General features: G+C 46.4%; 1 protein-coding gene across 1 annotated transcript; it reads left to right on the top strand.

The window, feature by feature from the left end:
- Window positions 1-10,781: 10,781 nt before the first annotated feature.
- Window positions 10,782-11,826, top strand: LOC141021943 (uncharacterized). Its single transcript, XM_073497803.1, has 2 exons — window positions 10,782-11,294; window positions 11,788-11,826. Exons 1-2 carry the CDS (start codon window positions 10,782-10,784, stop codon window positions 11,824-11,826), a joined length of 552 nt encoding a protein of 183 aa, XP_073353904.1.
- The last annotated feature ends 5,874 nt before the right edge of the window (window positions 11,827-17,700 follow it).

The following is a 17,700-nucleotide window of genomic DNA, read 5'->3' as shown; positions in this document are numbered from 1 at the left end:
AGGCCTGCGGTGTCCCTCCCCGCCAGATCCACATCCCCTGCTCCAGAATGTCGCAGCCTAAGCTCGACCACGTATCCCGGGGAGCCCGACGAGCGTTCGGCCAAGAAGAGGTTTAATCATGGCCTCTCTGGCGGACGTTGGCGAGGTGGCCGCCATTCGCCCCGACCTGTCGATCCCGGAGTAACACGCCGCCGCGGAAGCCGGCAAAGACGTTGACTATGTTGCCATGTCGAAGGCTTCATGTCAGCGGGCTAGCGTATTACTGTATCTCGGGAAAGCTGGCTACGACATCAAGCTCGTCCACACCGACGGCTTCACACGGGCCATGTCACAGGTTAAGTGGTCCATCCCCAACCCCTCTGGTTCAACCGCCATCGATCTCTTCGACGGCCCAGCTGCTGATCTCCTCCGCCAAGCGATCAAGGATTTGCGAGCTTTATACGCCATCGAGCCCATTTTGTCACTTCTGAAGGACACGTTCTACGGCGGCGGCTTGGGATCCTCAATTGCCAAGTCAGATCTTATCGACCACGACCATGACCACGAGGAGGGCACCCACGAAGGTTCTTCCAAGGTGAAACAGCCCATCTGTGACATCAGAGAGTGCACCATGGGTCTGTGCTCTTCCAACTGGAAGGATCCCATCCATGAAATGTGAGGCAACATTCTATCAGCAAATCTTACCTTTTCTAGCTTGCCAACCCATACCCTTTGTTGTAGTAGCATTTGCCGTGCGGTGCTTTAACTGTGCCGTGTTTAATTATTTCAGTTATGCAAAAATGTATTGTTCAATAGGTCTATGTGATGTTTAAGTATGAATTGTCCACTTTAGTTTCACGAATGGCTATATTTGGTTGTTTATAGTGAGTAGATGCCTTGTTTATCTGTATTTGGTTGTTAGGTTGGTTGGAGTGAGCATTTTTTCAGTTATCGAGCAGATGCCTTGTTTATCTGTATTTGGTTCTTAGTTTGGTTGCAGTGAGTATTTGTCGAGTTATCAAGCAGATGCCTTGTTTATTTGTATTTGGTTGTTAGGTTGCTTTTCTTTTTAGCATTTGTCCAGTTATCAAGCAGATGCCTTGTTTATCTGTATTTGGTTGTTAGGTTGCTTTTTTAGCATTTCTCTAGTTATCAAGCAGATGCCTTGTTTATCTTTATCTGCTTGTTAGGTTGGTTGCAGTGAGCATTTGTCCAATTTTCAAGCATATGCCCTGTTTATCTGTATTTGCTTGTTAGGTTGGTTGCAGTGAGACTCTGTCCAGTTTTCAATGGTATATTTGGTTGTTATACTGGTCATTTATGCCTTGTTTACTTCGGTCATTCACAATGTGTGGTTCATTATGTGCAAGTCGAAACTGTGCCGCTCGACTACATCAATACCAGTTTGAACGACTATATTTGGTTCCAGTTATTCCTGGTGTAGTTAACACATGCCCTTTATTTCAGTTTTACACATTTATCCAGTGTGATGTTTAAGCATTACCTACGTTCTATTCATTTTCAACAATACCAGTTTGAATTGCAATATTTGATGGTTGTTAAGCCTGCTGTCGGTAACATTGCCTTCCATTTTATATCTACTTTAACAGCATGCTGAAACCAACACATTCAAGCTATCATTTGGAGATGATGTTGTTTACCTTTACTATATTTGTTTGATTTTAAGATTGCTGTACTTATCATGCCTTTCCAGTACATATGCAGGACAAGAACGGGAGTGGCCACCATTTCCCGCCGAGGTTAGCTTCATCCCTTGGCTTGTACTCCCCCCGTCGTTCCATAATTTAGTGCATATAGATCCAGGCCTAGACATTAGCTAGCTTCTAATATTGACTTGTTGCTTGTAGGTACATATGCCCTTGGCAAGGATCCACGCATCGACCCTTTTTGCGTATGGGACAATGAGATATTGATGAACAAGCATCAAGTGAGGAAACTGATAAGGATTATTAGCAAAAAGATACGAATGGTGGCAAGCAAATTATTTGTTTATGCTCTATCCAACACAACAGTGAGCTGTAGGATGGTAACTACAAACTCTGCAGCCTTCTCTTTTTACTGCCCATAATGAGTTGTTAGACAACAATGTCTGAATCTTTTTCGTTCCCAGTGGTTCCCCAAGCAGTTCACTCAAGATTACCTCGGAAAGTACATGATTGGTGGACACGCAATGAAGGTTAAAGTATTTCATCCAGACTACAATGAGCATCGATAAGTCCTAATGAAGACAGTGAAGGATGGACAGGCAGCCATCACAAGGGGTTGGCCTAGAGTCGTGCGCACCTTACGCATGGAGGAGGGCACAATATGGGCATTCCGCTTCACCTTCTCCAGCAACCAGAATGTCTTTCGCCTCTCTCTTTACAGTCTTTAGTACAACTGTGGTTCATCATTCTTTACTTGGTGCTTCTGTAGTTCTTTAGTATATGTACCTGTGCATTGAATTATGGATTCGTGGTTGAACCTATATTTGTAATAAACATGGTTGGATATGAAATAAGTGATTGCCTACTTACAAATTCAAAACACGTGACTTTTAAATTAGGGATTAATTATGTATTAAATAGGGATTACACTGCACACGGTTTGCGAAAGCGAAACGTCTGCGATATACATGGAGATCAGAAACGTTTCTAGGATCCACTACGTGTGCGATCAATCTCCACTGCACACACGACTTTCTCTTGAAAACTGTTTGCGTTAGGCCACCTTGCGCAAACGTTTATCACATAAAAAAGTGTGTGTGATGGACAACCTTTGCCACACAGTTTCTTCTATGCACTGTGTGTGATGCATTCAATAACGCAAACGATAAAATTATTAATATCGTGTGCAATGGCAACGCTATCACAAACGATTTAACGGGAAAAATTGTGTGTGATGTACCTGTGAACGGAAACGTTTTCTTTGGAGCGACTGTGTGGGATGTACATACGAACGAAAACGTTTAGCGGGGACTGACTGTGTGGGATGTACTTGCGAACGGAAAAAATTTCGCCGTATAATTGTATTTTTTAGATCTACTGTACGTATTTCCGTATTTGAGCGCTCGCCGGTCGCACACGACCTCATTTTGCCGAACGTGTGTGCCAGGAGGGCATATCCCCGACGGTTTCTGGGTCGTGTGGGAAGGACCCCCCTATCGCCCACACTCACTTGGCGACGGTTCCAAATGCCGTCGCGGAAAGGGGTTAAAAACCGTTTGTTTAGGACCGACGCGCACCAGTGGAAGTCGACGGTTGATGAACAGTAGCAGGTGGAGGTTGGAGCGAGGTAGTAGATGGTGGATGAACAGTAGCCCGTGGAGTCCCGTTTTGCGGCATGCCACACCGCTCCCGATGAACATGACCCCGTTTCGCCCGTCGGCGCTCCAACACAAGTCCGTTTCCTCCGTTTTGCGGTACGCCACACCCCTCCCAATGAACAGGACCCTGTTTCGACCGTAGGCACTCCAACACAAGTCCATTTCCTCCGTTTTGCGGTACGCCAGACCCCTCCCGATCAACAGCACCCCGTTTCGACCGTAGGTGCTCCAACACAAGTCCGTTTCCTCCGTTTTGCGGTACGCCAGACCTTGTTTCGGCTGTTCCGTCCAAGTCGGTTGGCTCCCGTTGAACAGGACGTATGTCGGTTGCCTCCCGATGAACACGACGCTGTTTCCTCCGTTCCGACCCAGCCGGTTGGCTGCCGATGAACCGGACGATGTTGCTGTACGCGTTAGAGACCCCGCCCGTATGTGCGTACATAGCCATATTTACTATCCTGCAGTGTGGATGTACGTATGTGTACACGATATAGACGGGGCTGCGTGACATGCTACGTCCACGCCTCTACTTCCACACGTGCCGCTCCTTACTCGGCCACGGTATGTCACTTCATAGAGACCGATCGACCGCTATGTACGTACACATTCGCGGCTAGACGGATAACGCTACCTTCACTTCAACCTGGTGGGTCCCAACTGTCAGGGGGTAAGAAGGTAGTTCTTTCCGTGCGAAGATAAAGCCGGTGGGTCCCAGCTGTCAGGGGGACATTTTTTTTCGCGAAATATAGAGGCCCTTTCGGTGGATCCGAGCTGTCAGGTGGGGGAATCATTATTTTGCGCGTAATAAGGAGGCACTTCCTTGCGTGCGGCCATGGACCCAGCTGTCAGTCTCTCCACTTACAGTCCTCTTCTGATGGCTGTCGTTCATTGAACGCGTTGATGACGCCGTACAGTACGAGAGCACCAAGGTGGCGGACGACAACGCGAACTAGGAAGGGAACAACCTAGAGCCGGGGAATACGCAGCAGTGAATGCTCACGCGGAGGGGAGTACGAAGATTGACTGGTTCGGCTGTGGTTTGAGGCTGCCGTCGCCAGAGAATAACAAGGGGTGTGGGTGAGTAGAGGGAAGGCCTGGCTAGCGGTGGGAGTAGGGTGGGGCAGTGAGGCCTGTGCGGTAGCACAGCCGGCCACTAGAGGCAGGAGCAGGCGGTCCCGCCAGCGCTGGTTTGGGCGGCTGGTGCAAGAAGATCACAGGTTGAAGAAGCAGTAGGACCGTTTGATTAAAATCCAACGGTCACTGCTGCTAGAATCGTTTGTTGACTAAGTTGACAAAGCCCTGCGTACGCGTCAACTTAGTAGGCCCACAGGTCAGCCTTCGAACCGGTGCGCCCCAGATGTCAGTGGGAGGAATCGTATTTTTTCGCGTAATAAGGAGGCAGTTGCTTGCGTGCGGCCATGGACCATGGGGATCTCTACTGTCAGCCTCTCCACGTACATCCCTATTACGATGGCTATCGTTTGTTGAATGTTGACCACATTGAGCACGCCGCGCCTAGAGCACCAACGCGGTGGACGATGATGAGGCCTAGGAATGGAACGACCCGGAGCCGGCGAAGACACATCAGTGGATGCCCACGATGAGGGGAGTATGACGGTTGACTGGTTTGGCTGCGGTGTGAGGCTGCCATCACCGGAGAATAACAGGAGGTGCGGGTGGGTAGAGGGATGGCCAGGCCAGCAAAGGGAGTAGGGTGGGCCGGTGAAGCCTGCGTGGCATCACAGCCGACCACAAGAGGAGGCAGCAGGCAGTCCCGCAGGCGCTAGTTTAGGTGGCTGGAGTAGGAAGATCAGAGATTGAAGAAGCACGTCGGCCGTTGGATGGACATCCAACAGTGAACAATCACTGCTGCTAGAATCGTGTGTTGACTACAAGTTGACAAAGCCTTGCGTAAACAAGTTAGCCTCGAAATCTGTGGCGTGTACAACCCATTTGCTATTATTTTTATAATTTACAGCCACATTTGCTAACTCATATGGAATTTATTGCAGACCATTTTCCATTTTTAGAATTGCTGCCCATTTTCTGGTCAGTACCAGGGTTAAAATTTTGAACTAAAGAATATGCAAAATTTTAAAAATTCACATGTTTTTGCTGGGGAACAAAATATTTTTAATCAAGAAATTAGTAGCCATACTAATAATAATTTAAAAATAAAGTAATACTATGTTATGTTAAAATCCAATGAAATATAAAATATCAGTGAAGAAGAAAAACAAAAAACGAAACTAATTGCCCATTTGCTATATTTTTTTGGAATTTGCAACCACTGTCATATTACTTTAAGATTTACTGCCCATACTCTCTGGCCAGGCCGGAATGCATCTCTCCTCGTCTTCAAAGATTTGCAGCCCAGTAAGTCGGAGAAAACAAATAGGCCTAGCTTGGGTATTCTTCAAAAAGAAATAGTGGGCTACCTATTTTCCCAAAGAAAAAATTGCTGGGCCGCTCATGTTGTTAGACAGGCCACAGAGACTGCACAACCCAGTTTATAGCCTGCTCCTTTGAACAAATCCACAAAAAAAAGCATTGTGCAATTCTGTCGTAAATTGACTATACGTTGACAATGATGTGGGTCCCAGATATCAACAGGGTGGATTAGAGTAAAAAAATCGCGGGGTGCATCTGTGTAGTAAAGAGGCGCTTGCTTGTGTTCGGGAGTGGACCTGGTGGGTCCATACTATCATACTCACAACTACAGTCCTCTCCTGATTCACTATGTTTACAGGGCCGGACAGCGGCGCCGCTGCGAGCGCACCAAGGCGGAGGACGACGGCGAGGCCTCGGACGGGAATGAACATGAGCCGGGGAACATGCGGCAGTATGGCCGTAGGCGGAGGGGAGTACGAGGGTTCACTGGTTCTGGTGCGGGGTAGGCTGCCGTCGCTGGAGAAGAATTGGATGTTGGGGGGAGTAAAGGGATGGCCTGGCCAACATTTCAGGGTATGACAGGGCGGCGATGCATGCACGGCAGCGCAACCAGCCGTAGAAGGCGGGAACAGGCGCTCCCGCCGACGCAGGTTTGGTTTTGGCGGCTGGACCGGTCAGACCCAAAAACTCATTATGCTGGATTATAAGAATTAATTTTATATGGCTACAACTTATTGTAAAATGCTGCGGAGCACCCTTTTCTTCTCTAGGTTTTTTAGACAATTTTCTTCTTGAGGTGTGAAGCCGAGCACATTCAGAAGCCCTCGGATAAAGTGGTGTCGCCAGTGTGTTGGGCTGGGTTGGGCATTCTTATGGAAAAATAATAATGGACCAGAACTGTTTATGACATTGACTACGATTTGCATGGGTCCGCTGGTTGTAGGAAGAAAATGGTGGGAGAAAAAATACTGGTCGCTATCTTTGCCTAAAAGTAATATCGACTAAATGTAACAACACTCTCATAGGAAATAATATCCTCCTGTTAAAATTTGACTTTTCAAATCGTAAATTTAAAGAACTGGTGCATGAGCATTTAGCTTTATTTATTTATTTATTTATTTATGTTTAGGGGACCATGAGCATGTACCTGGGTCGGATTCATGTAAGAGCCTCCCTTCTAGTTAATTATGGGCTCCTCTATTGGGCCTTCATCACTGGGTTGCATGTGATCAACAAGTGGAAAGTGTGTTCCGTACCAAAAATAGTATGCGCTACGTACGGGGCACCAAAGGATCGGACAGTGCAACAACTTCCAAAACATTGTGTTTGTCATTCTAACAACACATTTATATTCAACCAACAGACGAAACATATTACTGATTGTACATTAAAAACAGCAACAACAACAACCAGGGCTGGGGGTGCAACAGAAGCAGTAAGCAGGCCAGAAGAGTAAAGACGCAACTCTCTCTTCCAAACCAAACATCAGCCAACATTACAAAAGGGCTACCAAAAAAGAACAAGTGTATGCATCAAACTAAATAAAGATCCTACTATACCAAGTGTACGCATCTAACTAAGTGGCTCAGTTAGACATTACTATTTATTAAGCTGTGGAGATTGGCTGACGGCTTGAACCAGATGGGTGCCTAACGGGGGAAACTCCAGCCAGCAGGTCGAAGTCTGATACTTGCGACCCTCTCTCCTACTTTGGGTTGTAGAGCATGATAGCACATATCAAGGTATGGTGCATGGAGAGACGCATGGTACGGTGTGTACACACAGTTTTGCCTGATGAATGAAACCGCGCTGCCATCATGATCCTTGCCATCGGTTATCTCCTGGTTAATTGGATAATTCAGTCCAAGAAACAGAGAGCGTGTACCAAGGCTACTTACCGGCATCCAGTCAAAAATTCCTGAAGGCCCAGAGAAGCCAGGATCCTGCTCAAAGACCTTGCAGTGACTGTGATTGCATTCCGTGAAACAACACGCCCGGTATGTGCGAACGATCATCAATCGTTCACCGTCGTCTGATCGAGCTAGGAACCACCTGCAACTGCCATGCCACTTTTCTTTGAAATGTTTTGGGATTAGGAAGGGTAGGGACACCAGGCGGCCTACAACATCATATCAAGTTGGAGTCAAATAAAAAAGGGCTCGTACTGTAGTCAATCTTAAGAACAACATGTTATGAGCATGAATATTTTTCAGTAAATGTTGACAGTAATATAAGCAAACCATCATGATATCATAGGAAAGTAACATACTACTATAACAGCCATTTGTAGCGATGATTGGAGTAGGCCAGCAATACGTCCAACCATGAAAGGATTCCACGGCGTAAATGAAGCCCTTGTGTTCAATGGCATCAGAGAACCATGGAGGATGTATGATCCTGCGATGGACGTGCAGATTTATCCACTTACCACAGTGACCTGTCAGATAGGCGAGGCCGCGGTTGAAGAACGCAATTAGCCTGAAGTCTTTATAATTCGCAGATCTTGTGGGCACTTGGCAGATTACAACCTTGAGCAAATCAAACTTGGTATCATGTTGGCTACTGTAAGATTCCGAGTATTCTGGGCCGCGGTGCCAAAGCAGTGCAATGTTAATCGAAGGAAGGGGGATCAATTGCCGGGTGTAGACCTCCACGAGCATCCAGCTGCCGCGACCGTCGACGAGCACCATCCAAGACGTGTTCATGCCGACCCAGTACATACCGTTAATGTAGTTGAGGGTGACAGGGATCGGATCGCAGTCGAGGGGGTTGATACTCACCACCCTACGATCGTTATGCTGTGTGACATGCTGTTTCTGAAGATCAGGCGGCATCAGCAAGCAGGGAGCTGGCTTAAAAAGCTCCGGCCTGAGGGCTTTGAGTAAACGGTACAACCCCGATGAGCACGCGGCGAGCGGCATGGTACTGAGATTGTCCACACGCGAAACAATGAGCTTGATTACCTCTGTGGGGAGCGAATTCCAGCCACTCTTTCGGCGGACACTGCTTGGTTCTGCCATCGTCAGTGTTTGGGTTTGGGAAGAGGGGGGAGGCTCCTAGCGGGGATGGAAGATTGGACGATTATGTGCGGACGAGGATGGAGAAGCGAATATGTGCTGCGGGAAGTGGACAGGTGATGATGACAATGTAGCAGCATCACGCCACTTGACTTACGAGACACATCCCAACAGCGTAGGGTCATATCGATGCCAGACAACTTGCTTGAGTGATCACAATACTAGTACAATAAACTACAATACCTACTACTATGCCCGAGTAGTATAGTGGAGTAGGACTCTGCTCTACTACTAGCACCGAAGGAGTAGTATTATATTGTAAAATAGTTACAAACTTCAATGCCCGAGCGTGGAACGACTACGAACCGCATCGGTGCTAACTCCAATCCTTGGCAAATGTTCGCTGGGAGACATGGCAGTTGCAAACGCCCGCGACGTAGTTATAGTACGTGTGCAAGGGTGGCGGTTTTGTCAAATACTATGGCTTAGAAACAGGCCACCGTCGGATGGAAATCTGACGATTATGTGGGACTCGCCAGGATCGGGCTTGTGGCGAACAATCGCCGGATATCATTACTAAAAAAAGGTTAAAACACCCGGGGCTAGAACTTGCACCACCTGACCACTAACAATGATACTAACATAGTTGTAAAATGGTCAGAGAATGTGTCTACGTGGTGTTCGGAATTATATGCAAACTAGCAAGATGCCCGTGCATTGCACGGAACATCAACATGCATTTTTTTACAAAACACATGTTGTGATTGACCCATGCAGGAGTAATCCCATGTGTAAAAACTAATGATATCTCGAGAATTTCATCAAAAAATGGTATCTCAAGAATTTCATCGAAAAAATGATATCTCGAGAAAGATGAGAGATAAGGTGAGGAGGGGTGGGGCGCGGTGGTGATTGGTGGTCGGACTTAGCGGAGGCATGGGGATGGATGACGCCGGCAGCGGCCACCATGCCAGATTGTTCCAGAGGCTTCCTTTTTTTTATAGGAGAGGCTTCCTTTTTTAATTACTCAACAATGAAGTTGTGGGAGATAAGGATGAACGAGAGAGGTGCGGGTATCCTTTTGCAAAATTGCCATAGTTTGCTTTCTATCCATCAGATATAGATCGGACGGTCTGTATTGCAAGATGGATGGCACACCATCATCACCAACTCGGTTTTTTATAAGACGAGGAAAGGCCTTATTTGCAAATGTGGAGAGGGGTGTGGGTATCTTTTTGCAAAATTGCCATAGTTTCCTTCCTATCCGTCAGATATAAATTAGACGACCTATATTGCAGGATGGCAGGCACACCATCATCACCAACTCTGTTTTTTATAAGAGTGGAGAAAAAACTAGCAAGATGCCCATGCGTTGCACGGAACATCAAGATGCATTTGTATGAGTAGTTTATCTTGTGGGAGAAAAGGATGAACGAGGGAAGGCCTTATTTGCAAATGTGGAGAAGGGTGTGGATATCTTTTTGCAAAATTGCCATAGTTTCCTTCCTATCCATCAGATATAAATCGGACGACCTATATTGTAGGATGGCTGGCACACCATCATCACCAACTCTGCTTTTTATAAGACACACTAGCAAGATGCCCATGCGTTGCATGGAACATCAAGATGCATTTGTATGAGTAGTTTATCTTGTGGGAGAAAAGGATGAACGAGGGAAGGCCTTATTTGCAAATGTGGAGAGGGGTGTGGGTATCTTTTTGCAAAATCGCCGTAGTTTCCTTCCCATCCGTCAGATATAAATCGGACGACCTATATTGCAGGATGGCAGGCACACCATCATCACCAACTCTGTTTTTTTGTAAGAGTGGAGATAAGTAGTAAGAGTATATAAGTAGTAGAGTAGAGAGTAGAGATAGAGAGTAGAGAGTAGAGACTAGTAAAAGAAATGGAGGGAGTACTAGTAAGGATACCATCTACCGCTCCGTGTGCTACTCCTGCGCTCCATGCGGCGGGCGCAACGTCCCCTACAGCCACTCCCATTTCATGGACGGCCTGGTCGATGCCTGCAAGGTGCCCTGCGTCTACAAGAGTTTCGGCTGCGAGAGGTATGTCGACCATCATTCGCTGGCGGAGCATAGTTCCAGATGCGCGCGCGCCCTGCTACTGCTATGAGTGCACACCGCTGTTTGAGGGCTCGCCGGCGAGACTCGTGCATCACCTGACGGCACCGTCCGGCAATCACTACTGGCCCGCGGTGAACATCAAGTACGAGACGTGCTACCCATTCGCCGTGCCGGAGTCACTGGAGGATCACCGCCGCCTGCTAGCCACAGAGGACGACGACAACGTCTTCCTCTTGGCAATGGGCACCGGCAAGGCCCACACAGGCCGTCGCCCCATCTCTGTAGTGTGCGCTAGGGGCAACGGCGCTGACGCTGGCACGAGCCCGCTGTACTGGTGCGTGCTCACTATTACTACCCCTCCGGCCTACGAGGGCGACCTCAATAATCCCCTCACGCTGAATGGGACTGTGCCGAGCTGCTCCATTCCCAGCAATGTGGACATGGAAGAGGCCTGGTATCATTTTCACCCCAAGATGATGCACGGGGACTCCAAGGAGGTTCACCTGGGCATATGCATTACCAAGTTAACTGTTCATCATTAGTCTTCGCTCAATGTAAGCCGTTGTCTAAGCATGTGGACACTTCTTATTTATATAGTATATAACCTTCCATGCATGATCTTGCTCTATTAGAGTATCACACTTGAATAAAAGTGTATCCATTTATGGTTTAGTCTAGAATTTTCCATGTATACTTTTGCTCCATTAGAGTTCTCGCTTGCCATTTATGAGATTAATTGTGAATTTTTACTACAGTAATGGTGAAAGACTTATGATGAACCATTTCTTACATCTCCTCTGCCCCCTTCCAAGTCATCCTGATTTACATTCATGGTGGTCCAAAAAAATAAACAAAATCGACACTCAAAAAAGAATTCTTAAAGATCATTTCTTGCAAAGCACAGTAAGTGTTATTTCTTCAAAAGTTTTGGATGCAGGTTGAACAGTTGAACGCTTTTGTTTGCAAAAGATACTTTTTTTATCTATTTAGCCTACATTTACTATTCACCCGGATGCTTGTGAGCTCTAGAGAAGAAATAATATCCGAAGAAACCTATCGATAGTCGTTACACATGAGATGACCCCCACATACTTTGTCAAAATAAACAACTCCCCGATCAATGTATTTCACTGTTCCGTGCAACGCACGGGCACCTTACTATATATAGTATGACCATAAATTTAACTAACATTATATATAGTACGATAAATGCTCATGCACCAAAACTTATATCATTGAAAACTATGTTCAAATACAAATCCAACGATATAGTTTTTGTTGACATGCACTAACATTTTGTCAGTTAAATCTTCAGTCAAATTACATGGGGGACTAATAAACCACGATGAAGGTAGTACTAGTGTAGAGGATGACGCTGCACGGGAGTCTCACCCCACTCGTGGCACGACAGTAAAGCCGTCATATCACAAAACCCCACCACTCCCAGTAATAAGTGGCCCAGTAAAATAAACGGACAAGCAACCATCACATCCCTCTGTCTTTTTTGCATTTCATCTCTCTGCATTTACTTTTCCGGTTCATCTCCCACACTCGATCCCTATCTACTACTCCTAGTATCCCTAGCTACTACTCCTAGTACTCCTAGCAGTAGTACTCAAGTTGGAATTCCAATTGCACGACACAACTTGTTAGGCAAAAAAATCGACACAGGGTGTACGAAGCGGTTTGGGAATTTGCATGCCTTCCCGACGAGTGAGATACTCCGTACAAAGTACGATAGAGAAATAACCACAGAGAGAAGGAAGCTAAAGTAAACAATCAGACGAGCATTTTTGCATTTCTTTTGCATTGAATGGTTTCACAAGCTTGACTAGTGTTGTTCTTCTACTTTTACAAAAACCGCATCGTAATGTTAAAATGTGCATTTGCACGTGTGTGTATACATAATAGTAGTAGTACAGTCTACAAGCATATATAGAGAGAGACGTGTACTGTGATATATAATTAAGTTTGTGCTATATGCACGTACTTACAAATGCTTAAGGACCCACAAGGTTTCCAAACTTTTCCTTTTACATACTTAATTAACAACGCTAATAATTCCCGAACATTTGGGATTAATCATTTCCATCCAAAAACTAATGAGATCGCCTTACGACACTAAATTATTCCTAATAAAAGCCACGACGCAGGGTGGAGCGCTTGCGGCGCGCCACGAGTGCCCTGCTGCGCAGCCGTTTCCCAGCCCGGCGACACAAAGCCTCTTCCTCGGCCTGACAACTCGTGAGGTGCTGATTGGCGGCTTGCCGGCGGGCGAGCGAGCGCGATCTCATCGGTCTGGTGATCCGGCGCCAACAGGTACTTCTCCTCGCTGGAAGCGTCCACCTGGTCCATGTACCACCAAGCGTAGATGAGGCGCTTGGGCCCGACTGCACTCAGGGCTTTGGCACGGGAGTCCTCCGCCACCATAGCGGTCCTCGCACAAGCCTTCTACCAAAGAGCCAATTGCCTGACTTGTTGGAAATATGCCCTAGAGGCAATAATAAAATGGTTATTATTGTATTTCCTTGTTCATGATGATTGTCTATTGTTCATGCTATAATTGTATTAACTGGAAACCGTAATACATGTGTGAGTACATAGACCACAACATGTCCCTAGTAAGCCTCTAGTTGACTAGCTCGTTGATCAATAGATGGTTATGGTTTCCTGACCATGGACATTGGATGTCATTGATAACGGGATCACATCATTAGGAGAATGATGTGATGGACAAGACCCAATCCTAAGCATAGCACAAGATCGTGTAGTTCGTTTGCTAAGAGCTTTTCTAATGTCAAGTATCATTTCCTTAGACCATGAGATTGTGCAACTCCCGGATACTGTAGGAATGCTTTGGGTGTACCAAACGTCACAACGTAACTGGGTGGCTATAAAGGTACACTACAGGTATCTCCGAAAGTGTCTGTTGGGTTGGTACGAATCGAGACTGGGATTTGTCACTCCGTATGATGGAGAGGTATCTCTGGGCCCACTCGGTAATGCATCATCATAATGAGCTCAATGTGACTAAGTAGTTAGTCACGGGATCATGCATTACGGAACGAGTAAAGTGACTTGCCGGTAATGAGATTGAACGAGGTATTGGGATACCGACGATCGAATCTCGGGCAAGTAACATACCGATTGACAAAGGTAATTGTATACGGGATTGATTGAATCCCCGACATCGTGGTTCATCCGATGAGATCATCGTGGAACATGTGGGAGCCAATATGGGTATCCAGATCCCGCTATTGGTTATTGGCCGGAGAGGTGTCTCGGTCATGTCTGCATGGTTCCCGAACCCGTAGGGTCTACACACTTAAGGTTCGGTGACGCTAGAGTTGTTATGGTAAATAGTATGTGGTTACCGAAGGTTGTTCGGAGTCCCGGATGAGATCCTGGACATCACGAGGAGTTCCGGAATGGTCCGGCGGTGAAGACCGATACATTGGACGAAGGGTATTGGAGTCCGGAAGTGTTCCGGGGGTACCAGACTATGGCCAGCATGACCGAAAGGTGTTTCGGGAGCCCCGGCAAGTGTTGGAGGGCCTCATGGGCCAAAGGGGAAGGGGCAAACCAGCCCACTAAGGGGTGGTGCGCCCCCCACACCCTTTCCCATGTTACTTGGGGAGGTGGGGCGCCTCCACCTGGCTTGGGAGGCAAGCCTCCACCTGCTTGGCTTGGGGGGCAAGTCTCCCTAGGATTTTCCCTAGGGAGATCCAATCTGCTTGGCCGCCGCCCCCTAGGGGAAACCCTAGGGCGCCTCCCCCTCTCCCCTTGCCCCTATATATAGTGGAGGGGTGGGAGGGCAGCTGCACCTCTTCCCTGGCGCAGCCCTCCCTCCTCATACACCTCCTCCTCCTCCGTAGTGCTTAGCGAAGCTCTACCGGAGAACCACGAGCTCCATTGCCACCACGCCGTCGTGTTGCTGGAGTTCTCCCTCAACTTCTCCTCTCCCCTTGCTGGATCAAGAAGGAGGAGACGTCCCCGGGCTGTACGTGTGTTGAACGCGGAGGCGCCGTCCGTTCGGTGCTAGATCGGATCTTCCGCGATTTGAATCGCTGCGAGTACGACTCCATCAACCGCGTTCTTGTAACGCTTCCGCTTAGCAATCTTCAAGGGTATGAAGATGCACTCCCTCTCTCTCGTTGCTAGCATCTCCTAGATTGATCTTGGTGACACGTAGGAAAATTTTGAATTATTGCTACGTTCCTCAACAGTGGCATCATGAGCCAGGTCTATGCGTAGATTCTATGCACGAGTAGAACACAAAGTAGTTGTGGGCGATGATTTGTTCAATTTGCTTACCATTACTAGTCTTATCTTGATTCGGCGGCATTGTGGGATGAAGCGGCCCGGACCGACCTTACACGTACACTTACGTGAGACAGGTTCCACCGACTGACATGCACTTGATGCATAAGGTGGCTAGCGGGTGTCTGTCTCTCCCACTTTAGTCAGATCGGATTCGATGAAGAGGGTCCTTATGAAGGGTAAATAGCAATTGGCATATCATCGTTGTGGCTTTTGTGTAGGTAAGAAACGTTCTTGCTAGAAACCCATAGCAGCCACGTAAAACATGCAACAACAATTAGAGGACGTCTAACTTGTTTTGTAGGGTATGCTATGTGATGTGATATGGCCAAAAGGATGTGATGAATTATATATGTGATGTATGAGATTGATCATGTTCTTGTAATAGGAATCACGACTTGCATGTCGATGAGTATGACAACCGGCAGGAGCCATAGGAGTTGTCTTAATTTATTGTATGACCTGCGTGTCAATGAAAATGCCATGTAATTACTTTACTTTATTGCTAACCATTAGCCATAGTAGTAGAAGTAATAGTTGGCGAGACAACTTCATGAAGACACGATCATGGAGATCATGATGATGGAGATCATGGTGTCATGCCGGTGACGAAGGTGATCATGCCGCGCCTCGAAGATGGAGATCAAAGGCGCAAGATGATATTGGCCATATCATGTCACTTTATGATTTGCATGTGATGTTTGTCATGTTTACATCTTATTTTCTTAGAACGACGGTAGCATAAATAAGATGATCCCTCACTAAAATTTCAAGAGACGTGTTCCCCCTAACTGTGCAACGTTGCGAAGGTTCGTTGTTTCGAAGCACCACGTGATGATCGGGTGTGATAGATTCTAACGTTCGCATACAATGGGTGTAAGCTAGATTTACACATGCGAAACACTTAGGTTGACTTGACGAGCCTAGCATGTACAAACATGGCCTCGAAACACAAGAGACCGAAAGGTCGAACATGAGTCGTATAGTAGATACGATCAACATGGAGATGTTCATCGATGATGACTAGTCCGTCTCACGTGATGATCGGACACGGCCTAGTTGACTCGGATCATGTATCACTTAGATGACTAGAGGGATGTCTATCTGAGTGGGAGTTCGTTAAATAATTAGATGAACTTAATTATCATGAACATAGTCAAAAGGTCTTTGCAAATTTGTCGTAGCTTACGCTTTAGTTCTACTGTTTAAGATATGTTCCTAGAGAAAATTTAGTTGAAAGTTGATAGTAGCAATTATGCGGACTGGGTCCGTAAACTGAGGATTGTCCTCATTGCTGCACAGAAGGCTTATGTCCTTAATGCACCGCTCGGTGTGCTGAACCTCGAGCGTCGTTTGTGGATGTTGCGAACATCTGACATACACGTTTTGATGACTACGTGATAGTTCAGTGCGTAATGTTGAACGGTTTAGAATTGAGGCACCGAAGACATTTTGAAACGCCGCGGAACATATGAGATGTTCCAAGAGCTGAAATTGGGATTTTAGGCTCGTGCCCACGTCAAGAGGCATGAGACCTCTGACAAGTTTCTTGAGCCTGCAAACTAAGGGAGAAAAGCTCAACCGTTGAGCATGTGCTCAGATTGTCTGAGTACTACAATCGCTTGAATCGAGTGGGAGTTAATCTTCCAGATGAGATAGTGATGGTTCTCCAAAGTCACTGCCACCAAGCTACTAGAGCTTCGTGATGAACTATAACAAATCAGGGATAGATATGATGATCCTTGAGCTATTCGCGATGTTTGACACCACGAAAGTAGAAATCAAGTAGGAGCATCAATTGTTGATGGTTAGTAAAACCACTAGTTTCAAGAAGGGCAAGGGAAAGAAGGGATACTTCATGAAACGGCAAATCAGTTGCTGCTCTAGTGAAGAAACCCAAGGTTGAACCCAAACCCGAGACTAAGTTCTTCTGTAATGAGGGGAACGGTCACTGAAGCAGAACTACCCTAGATACTTGGTAGATGAGAAGGTAGGCAAGGTCGACAGAAGTATATTGGATATACATTATATTAATGTGTACTTTACTAGTACTCCTAGTAGCACCAGGGTATTAGATACCGGTTCGGTTGCTAAGTGTTGGTAACTCGAAATAAAAGGCTACGGAATAAACGGAGACTAGCTAAAGGTGAGATGACGATATGTGTTGGAAGTATTTCCAAGGTTGATGTGATCAAGCATCGCATGCTCCCTCTACCATCGAGATTGGTGTTAAACCTAAATAATTGTTATTTGGTGTTTGCGTTGAGCATAGACATGATTGGATTATGTTTATCGCAATACGGTTATTCATTTAAGGAGAATAATGGTTACTCTGTCTATTTGAATAATACCTTCAATGGTCTTGCACCTAAAATGAATGGTTTATTGAATCTCGATCATAGTGACACACATGTTCATGCGAAAAGATATAAGATAGTAATGATAGTACCACATACTTGTGGCACTGCCACTTGAGTCATATTGGTATAAAACGCATGAAGAAGCTCCAAGTTGATGGATCTTTGGACTCACTCGTTTTTGAAAAGACTGAGACATGCGAACCATGTCTATTAGTATATATGC

This window comes from Aegilops tauschii, chromosome 4, assembly GCF_002575655.3.
Source record: "Aegilops tauschii subsp. strangulata cultivar AL8/78 chromosome 4, Aet v6.0, whole genome shotgun sequence".
NCBI lineage: Eukaryota > Viridiplantae > Streptophyta > Magnoliopsida > Poales > Poaceae > Aegilops > Aegilops tauschii.
Note: the sequence above shows the minus strand (reverse complement) of the source record. Positions and strands in the feature narration are given on the sequence as shown.